Raw genomic sequence first — 9610 nt, 5'->3', positions numbered from 1 at the left:
CTGAACCAGGATATATCTGGGTGTAACTCTCTTTCTCTCCTACTCCATTTCTGTTTCTACTGTCTAGGAGCAAAAAGCTAAAATATCTCATGCCAAGTGACGAGACAAAAATAAAAGTCTCGTGGCTAGAGACGAGACAAAAATAGAAAAGTCTCTTCAAAGACCAGAAAATGTAATCAAGCAAAAAAGGGGGGCTAAGATTCAACCCCCCCTTCTCTTAGCCACTAAAACCATCATCATGTTCTCTAAAGATTTATTTCCTTTTAAATTACTCTATATATTAAATTTTAATATTATTTTTTTAATTTTTTATAAGTATAAATGAGTTATAAATTTTGTTTCATTCTCTTATGTAATGTCTCCCATAAGAATTTAATGGATTAGCGATGGATTCTTATGAGAAATATTTTTTGTGACTAATTCATCACTAATTAACAAGAAATTAGTGACGCACTAACGATAAATTTAATAAACTGTCACAAAATATCCGAACTTGAGAATAACGATTGATTAGCAAGAGATTCACGAATAAGTTTTTCTCGCAAATTGAGTTATGTAGCTAAAAAAGAGCGGAAAATTTTTTTTCGCTAAGTTGTCACAAAATAATTAGCGAGTGACAATGTTCTAGCAAATGAGTTACTTGGGGTTCAATCGAATAAAAGTAAAGTAGCAAAGGATATTGTTGTCACTGTTTCGTCGCGAGTGTTTGATATATAATTAGCGAGAAACAATTTACACACTAGTTGGTCGCTAAATAAAATTTGTGAGAAAATAAGATTTAGTGAGGAACAATGCTCCTAGCTAATTCGTCAAAACGACTTGAAATGCATTTTGCGATGGACAATTTCCTATCTAATTTGTCACCAAAGTTTTTATTTTTTAGCGAGCAAGTAGTTTCTCGCTAATTTTTCGCATAACATTGTAAAATTCAAAATTAGGCTAGCGACAGAAAATAGTCGTCGCTAACTCATCGCAACGGATAAATCATTCAGCTAGAAAAATGTTCCTTACTAATAAGATTTAACAACTGACACACTTCGTTCGCTGATTTTAAGTCGCTGATTAGCAAGCAAAATAAATTTGTCGCTACGTTGTTGCAATTTTAATTTAGCGAGCGACTTGACAACTGTAATCTTGCTGTAGAACAAAAGCTATATCCTACCTATTTCATAGCAAATTACTCGCTAATCTCGTTGGAAATCCATCGCAGAGTTATAACAAATCTAAAGCTAACCAAGAAAATTTTAGAAGTAACTGGTTGCAATTAAGTCACTAATCAGAAGCTTATTTAGCAAAAAAATAGCGACCGCATAACAACTGATAGACTTTCCTCGCTTATTTCATGTTGCTAAATCTAGCTTCAAAACATTTTCAAAGACCTCATCCACTAAATCTAGCTTCCCCGCAAAGACCCTGGTATATATAGCTCTCTTTAGCCTTCTTTTTTAAGCCCTCCGCTATGCAACAAACGGCCTCGGATTGCTTCACCCTCTCCCAAGCCTTGGCGAGGTTGAAAGCAAGCGACTCCTTTTCACCTCCCACTCCTTTTTTAATTCCCTTAAAGACGCCACTTCAGTTTGTAGGTCAGCCAAAGTGCGTCGAGTGGCATTAAGAGGAGTCTTCTCTAATACCCTTAATAAAACATTGCACACCCCGGCCATCCAAATTTCACCTCAGACAAGTACTTGAAGATGGTTCTTTATGGAAACATTATCCATACTAATAAAGTTATACGAAAGGATGTGTTTTTTACAAAATTCTATACCATCAAAGCTGGGTTCATAGACAGTTGTAGACTCAGAAGTCTTACACTTTTTAGGCTTAGGCTCAAGAGTAAGGGGTGCCAGAGAAATTTTTTGACTACTAGGAGGAGTGGCAAGAGGAGTTGGATCGGGAGTAACTTTAAGGGAGGCAGATGCACCCAAGTTCGACTTGGAAGGAGAAGGAAGGGCACCTGACTCCCTGGCTTCTTTTAGTTGAATAGTTCGGCAACAGCATTCTTCTTAGCAAAACGAAAAATTTTCATAGCAGCTGGCTTCCCAACCATTTTTTCTACATGACATCAAAGTCGGATCACATTAGCCCAACAAAATAAACAATAAAATTGTATCTACAAAATGAAAAGAATGCTACTTAACTCGAACTTGGATTTGGCTTGGATTTTCTAAGTATTTATTGGTATTCATAAAGAGCTTGACCTCAACACTCTTGGAATAAAGCGACTACACTCTCCTCAACCTCAACCAAATTGTACTGTACAACTACATGATTTTTCTCCCAATACAAGCTAAAAAGGGGCTCATCTCTCTCATCCAGAAAGAAAAGTCAGACACCTCAACAGATCAGATTTTAAAGTCGTGGAAAGAATCATTAAAAAATGGCAAAGACCTTCCTCTCTTGAACAGCCCAAAAGGAGACCTAGCCTTATTTTTTGGAACTAAAAGGTTTGGTAAGAACAAAAAAGTAAAAAAAAAACCTTAAAAAAAAGAGGGACGTCAAGTTCACAACAAAGAAGTTGATAAATTTTTAAGAAATTCCAAGAGTTAGGGTGAAGTTGGGAAGGATCAACATTATAGAGATTAAGAATCTCGATTTCAAAGTCGATAAAAAGAAGACTAACTCCTAACTTAGTTAAAAAAAACTCATACACAGACATGAAATGGCACTCCAACTTCTCAAGTCGGGAAAAACAAATTCTCTCTTCAGGATCGGCAACTACAATTTTGTACTTTCTCTCATCCTCCCAGTTTATATACAACCTATAGTGTCTACGAAAGGTCTCAGTATACTCATTATCAATAACAGAAATGACAAAAAGAATAAATACATCTACCCAAGTTAAATAAAACGGGGCTTTAGACGACATGTTGAGAATTACTGACTGAGACATAAAAGTTATACCTACAATACAATAAAAAAGATCACTACAAGTCGACAGGCTAAGCATAACAACATAAACATTTACACAAAATTAAATGGTTGGGTCATCATCAACTAAGAACGTTACAATTCTTACAACCCTTCGTATGTAAAGCAACCATACAAATATGAAAATGGTGTTATCTTCAATGGAAAAAAGGGTACCATTTGAGACAACATAAAGTAAAACATCACTCAACTTCACAGCGGCAACAACAAAATTTAGGAAAGAAGCAAATTTTTAAAAGAATACGATACAGAACCATCTAATGAACGATGAATCATCACCAAATCAACAAAAATAAATTCAAAATAGAAGTACATTACCAAAAGCATAATCACAGAAGACCAACCTTGATTAGAAAATGAAACGAAGCACATACAAGCATCAAAACACGAACGTTTCTCTCAAAAGCTCGAGCAAAGCTTTCTAGGCCTCAAGATAAAAAAAAAAATTTTGAACGCAAGAATAGGGTTGAAAGAGGAAAAATGTTGAGTGCAAATGTTTCAGAAAAAAAAGCAAAAAAAAAAAGAAAGAAAAATGAGTTTAAGTATTTAACTATTTATAAGACACCAGAGATAAAAAGTAATTTCGTAACAGTTTTATTGCTAAGAATGATAATTTGAAAAATTCAATTTAATTTAATTATATACCTTGCTGAGAGTAAGCCCTAAAGCTTAACAATCTAAATCTAAAAACCAAAATTTTCCAACAATATCATAATTAAATTTATGCAGCAGTTTGTTGTTGGTGGACAACTTTGGGAAGAAACAACCAAGGCTTTGTTCCTTTGCCGATGATGAATAGATTCCCCATGCAGTCGCAAACTCCTAACCAGTAGCATCCTGGACATGGATGGTGTCAACTTCCCTTGTGCTTCTCACGATTCTTTATGACACCAACAGAAGGACCAATATGTTCGACGACAGGATAAAAATTTATTAGAGACCAAATTGTCCAATCTAAAATTCTTTGGAAATCAATTTGGGTGTTTATGCATTTCTCAATTAAGACGAACCATTCTCGTGTATCACTTGCAATGGCTTGACCAACCATCTATATTAAGACATAACATTTTAGAGAGAGAGAGAGAGAGAGAGAGAGAGAGAGAGAGAGAAAGAAAGAGTATGGCCTCATATCAATGTACCAAAGTATCATTTCAGCCGAAGCTACAATAACTGGTGACAACTTACACTTTGATTTCCCTCTCCACCTAAAATTTGCCTTCTCATCATTATTTTCATCATGAACTGGGCAAGTGAATTGTCTTTTGCTAATGACCTAACCAGAATCTCTAAAATGAATATGTCGATGTCATGTGAGAGAAGCGACAAGAAGCGACCACTGCAGCTCATCTGCCAAGCTGCCGCCGCCGCCTTTTCTCCGCTTCTCTCTTCTCCAACAGTTTATTGATTCTTGTACTAAAATCTCTCTGAACCTTCTCTGCAATTTTCTCAAATCCCGGGAGGTTCTCCACCAAGTTTTCGTACACCTCGTCGTTGAGATCTTCGAATATCTTATATAACCTCTGCAAATAATAAAGCGAAATATCTCACGTTTGAGTAGAGGCTAGTTATTGCAAAAATAGGACTATAGACATACCAAGACATCACCACAGTCAGGTAATTCAGTAATTGTTCATATAAAGGCAACTAACCGTGATTTTGCATTCTATGGGTTCCAACATTTTGATTTTAGTCCCTATGAAATTTTGTATTGGTTTTGGTCCTTTTATTATATTCTACTTTCTTTTGTTTTTAGTCCTCATTATAAATGTTACCATTATAATTGAATTATGCCAAGACCTTTTTTTCTTGTTTCACATGCTTTTCTATGGATATTTGAATAGTTGATTTTGAAGATGCATCATGCAGCGAAGGGATAGAGGTAACAACCTTCCCAGCTATGAGGGTAGAGAAAGGGAAAAGTTACATTTATGCAAGAAAATATTTTACTTAACCAAGAAAGGATATGATATGAAACACACAGTTTGTACTTGGTAAGGCAGGTATCAATCTATAATCATAGTGGGGAAAAGTGTGAAAATACATCCATGTAGATTACTGGCGAATCAAGAAGCTCGGATTAAGATGCATACCATCATGTCCATATTCCAGTGCTGGATGTATGGCGGACCAGTCTGGAATGAGCCGAGTGGTTCACGGTACCACTGGCCATTAAATGTTATTTGATCCATTGCTTGTTCTATACTCAGAACTTCCCATGGCCTCAAACCTGGAATAATTTTCGCCAACTGCAACCTGCCTCACACAATTATCCATTGTAACCAAACAAATAAAAGAAAAAATTGGGAGGCAATATTTAGCCACAAATAAGTTCGAACCAAGAATTGATTACTATATCCATCTATAATTGATAGAGAAAATAGTAAAGTTTCTTGCATTATCTATGACAAAAGCAAGTAAGAAGAAAGATATTACATCATTACTTATTTACAGGCTCATTTGTTTTTGCCTTTTCTGGACCAAAAAATCAATTTCTTTTACAGAGGAAAAAATTTTTTAACCTTTGACATATTTCTTTAAATTTTCAGCATTTTCGAAAAAGCTAACCAGAGTAGTTTCTAAGAAAGATCAATATTCCGTTTTTACTTTTTACGACTATATATAAAAATCAAGTTATAAAATCACTTTTTTTTTCTTTCAAAAAAAAAAAGGCACCCTAAATCACATGGTCTCAGCATATGCATACCTAAGATGTCTAGGAATGTACTTGTTGGGCATGTGATCCTCCTCCAAAATAGTGGTGAGTTCAGAGCCACTAGCCCAAAGAAATAGGGCATGACTTGGAATTCTAACTCCTGGCCAAACACCATCATTAGCTTCTAACACCGCTAAATCACGTCTCTTGCTTTCTATAGCCTCTTCTTGAAGCTGCTTATAAGTCTTCTTTTCAAATCCCTTGAGAGGAACCCATGGCGGTATGCCCTTCTGAAGTTTGTGGAGAAAAGCCGTTGCTGAAGCAGCAAGTCTAACTGAAAAAACAAAAAAGAAAAATACAAACCAAGAATCATTTCCTGTTTTTTAGATGCAAAATGTGATCACTATTCACATGATTGTCTTCAATAGATTGTTCACCTGAATTAGATAGTGAAACCTTTTTAGGAGTAAAAGTCAACAAAATCTAGGATAGAATCTAATAGTAAATCAGTTTTACTGGTCTTTCAGTAAAGTATTAAGAAACAGTTATCAAGAAGACAAGAATTTTAGCAAGAGCTAGTTTTAAGTGAGAGCTCTTACTTTAGGGTCCTGAAGCAAACAAGTTTGAAATTCATAAATGGTTTCGGATAACAGTAACCTTATATTCTCAGTTTAAGACATCAATAACTGAGGGACGATAAGACCATCAAAGATAGAGAGGTTGAAAAATAATTGCTCCAATACCATAATTTTTTTTCGTTTTTCTCTGTGTATGAATATCTGAGAGAAAAAGTCACCACAAGTCTCATTTCTTGTGCTCTGATTAAAATACCCCTACAGGTTCAACATCATAGTATCCATCAATCTGATATCTTTCTCCTAGTGCAAATACTTTACCATGCAGGAATATGTGTTGCACTTTCTACTTCACCAAATTCATCATAACACATGGTGCTACTTTCTTAGCATGCCCAGAAATGGTAAAAATAAAACATGATTGTTCACTTCACTTTACAATTTACATGATAAACGAGTAAAGGATATATCAGATAAAAGAAGGATAAAGATCAAGACTGCCAGACCTTCCCAAGTAGCAATTGCACGCTCCATTCCATAAATCATGTGGATTGGAGCCCACTCATCCATATCTTCGCCCCAAATGAAAGTGTTCTTATCAATAATTCCAGCACCCCAAGCAGTTTTAAGCGTAATTAACTCCAAAGGCCCTCGTGTACGACCTAGCCGGTCCTTATAGTACCATCCACCACTCCTCATGATAACTACATTAAATAAAAACAAAAAAATACAACAAACAACCAACCAACATGGAAGCAATGAGTAGACACACCAATTAAATAATTACGTACAAAGTTTAGAGTTGCATCACGAAACATTCAACAAACAAAAATAGTGTTAATATTATATTCACATCCAACTCTTTTTCCATAGCAATTAACAAAGAAAAAAACACAGACAAGTATCTTACATAGTCCTTGTCAATTTTTCACCATAATGAAAGCATATAAGGTGGATAGACTTTTCCACAACCAAGGCATGGTAAACCACAATCAGAGTTTTTCTAACAAGGGATCACAATTGGAACTGAACCAAAGACCTATTCCTACCAATCAATTTACCGAACCCTCGTTGGCAAGTAGCTTATATATTGTTAACACATGCAGGTCCAATCACATATTTCACTAGCAAGGGCAATACTCTGAACCTTATCCAAACCCAAGTTTTGGTTCAATGCTATTTCAACATCATTGATAGTTGCCTAGATCTAAACATATGAATACATGCATAAGCAAATATTTCACAAACACAAACAAAACCCAGAACCTTTCAATCAATGCTATACAATCCAGTCAATTCAGCCATCACTTATTCACAAGCCAAACTTTTTTTAACACATCTTTGACTATCTAACACAATCCTCCTCTTTTAACTGAACTCATAACTAATTATGCAAAGATGTGCAATAAAACTAAGATATGTAGAGCTTCTTAGTCTTTTTTACACTACAGAGTACAAAAGTTCCAAACTTTATAAAACTTACAATCATAGTATCGCCTCTCAAGATTCTTGTACCCGATTGACTGAGCAGCATCACTAGGCCTCCCAGGTGGGTAAGGCCGCTGCCTGAACCCCCACAGCCCAAAGAAGAACTGCCTTGCAAAGTCCCAAAACTTGTCATCGGCCTCACTATCGGTCTTCAGTGCCTTCCTAGGCATCGGTCGCCCATCGGGGCCAGTGACATGCGGCACTGCCTTCCACACCTCCCAATCCTCCTTGTGGTAAGGTCTCTTGTTCTCCTCCAAATCAAGCTCGTTCATCTTGTCCCTGATCTCCTCGGCTCTCAAGAGAAACTTCATAACAGGGCTATTCTTCAACTTCTCAATCCACTCCTCGTTCTCCCTTATCTCTTCCTCAGTGGGATTCTCCCTCTCCTCTATGTAGGGGTTGAGCTCGTCTTGTTTTAGAATCTTTTCTACTTCCGGAGTGTGCCTATACATATTATCAAACAATGACACTTAAGCAAAATTAATCTAAAATTAAAACCATCCATCATTTAACAAAATTAAACTGTTATCAAACAATCACCTTGAGACAGCTATTGAAACGAATAAAAAACAGATTAGTCAGCCAAAATAATCTCCATCCAAACATGCCTCTAACTTAACCCTAAGCTGTGTGAACTAAACTAAGTTTACAAGGGTTTAATGCAAGTTACAATCAAAATGTTCCTATAGATCAAACAAAAATGCCACTATTTTACAAAATCAAACAACACAATCCTAAACCTGAGAGAAGTATCTTGAAAATTGAATGAGAAGGGTAAGGGAAGATGCCTGTAATCAGGGATGTTCTCGCATTCCCAGAAGAACTGGTGAGCCATCTGAGTGAAGTGGCCAGGTTCGCCATTGTTGGGCTTGTTGGGCCTTCTGCGGAAGAACCTCGGGAGGCCAATGGCGGCGAAGGGCGGAGAGTTGGCGTTATGTTCGAAGAATCCGAGGATGTTGAAGTTGACAGCAGGGAGAGGGTTTTGGGGTTTGTTGAACCAGTTGCCACCGAAAGGGTTGAAGTTGTTAATGGAAGCCATTATTATTATTATCAGAAGAAGAAGTTTGATTTGATGTTACAACTTCAACGTTACAAATTTGGGAAGTACCATGGAAGAAATGGAATTAGCGGAGAGTGAAGTGAACTAGTGAAGTCGAGACCTGAGAGAGAGTGAAGAAAAAGATTGGATGAAAATAAAATTTAAGATGTATTTGGATGAGAAAAAATAAAATAAAAGGAGCGACATCAAATTTTTTAAATAAAAAAATTAGATAAATAAAAAATAAGAATTTAATTATTTTTTAATTAAAATAATAAAATTTACACATAATAAAAATTATAAATTAAATGATAATTAACTTTTTATTCGAAGGGAGACACTCACGTAAGAAAAAATGTTTTTTTTAAAAGACACAATAATTCCATCAATTAATATTTAACATATACAACATTAGTCAAAAAATCTAATAACCGATTAAATATTTGTTTTGAACGTTATTATTTTGATAAAAAATATTTTTTTAATAAATTTTTTTTATTTTTTAGTGTATTTAATAAATTTTTAATAATAAAAATAAAAGTATTAGAAAAATAAAAAATATTTTTTTTAAAAAAGCTATAATTTATATCTTTTTAAAAAAATCTTAAAAAAAGATATTTTTATGTAATAAATAAATAAAAAAATACTTTTATATTGTTATACCCAAACATAATTGATTAAAAAGATCTTTTTGTATGAGATATTCAAATATAAAATTATTTTTACTTTTACATAAAATCTTCTAGAAAAAGATAAATCGAAAAAAGATCTTTTTTTAAAAACTCACCCAAAGAAGCCCTAAACTATGTTGCTTTTAGTAAAATACTAAAATTAGTCTGAATTAATCTATTCGACCAAAAAATTAATAAATGGAACTTTAGACTAATCTGAATTAATATTTTTATAAAAATAATTATATATTTTTAT

General features: G+C 34.6%; 1 protein-coding gene across 1 annotated transcript; it reads right to left on the bottom strand.

The window, feature by feature from the left end:
- Positions 1-4035: 4035 nt before the first annotated feature.
- LOC107475385 (protein TIC 56, chloroplastic) lies at positions 4036-8831 on the bottom strand. Its single transcript, XM_052257598.1, has 6 exons — positions 8429-8831; positions 7640-8084; positions 6663-6860; positions 5633-5915; positions 5019-5181; positions 4036-4448 (listed from the first exon to the last, which is right to left on the bottom strand). Exons 1-6 carry the CDS (start codon positions 8681-8683, stop codon positions 4272-4274), a joined length of 1521 nt encoding a protein of 506 aa, XP_052113558.1. The 5' UTR covers positions 8684-8831; the 3' UTR covers positions 4036-4271.
- Positions 8832-9610: the final 779 nt, after the last annotated feature.

This window comes from Arachis duranensis, chromosome 2, assembly GCF_000817695.3.
Source record: "Arachis duranensis cultivar V14167 chromosome 2, aradu.V14167.gnm2.J7QH, whole genome shotgun sequence".
NCBI lineage: Eukaryota > Viridiplantae > Streptophyta > Magnoliopsida > Fabales > Fabaceae > Arachis > Arachis duranensis.
The sequence above is the reverse complement of the archived record's forward strand: the minus strand, read 5'-3'. Positions and strand labels throughout refer to the sequence as shown.

What these genes read in the sequence shown, in the direction of transcription:
- LOC107475385 (XM_052257598.1), bottom strand. Translation starts at nt 8,683, where the DNA reads ATGGCTTCCATTAACAACTTCAACCCTTTCGGTGGCAACTGGTTCAAC. An exon ending in TGAGAGGCGATACTATGATT is followed by an intron (nt 6,861 to 7,639) that starts GTAAGTTTTATA and finishes TATTTAATGTAG; the next exon opens with TTATCATGAGGAGTGGTGGA. An exon ending in ACTGGAATATGGACATGATG is followed by an intron (nt 4,449 to 5,018) that starts GTATGCATCTTA and finishes TATTATTTGCAG; the next exon opens with AGGTTATATAAGATATTCGA.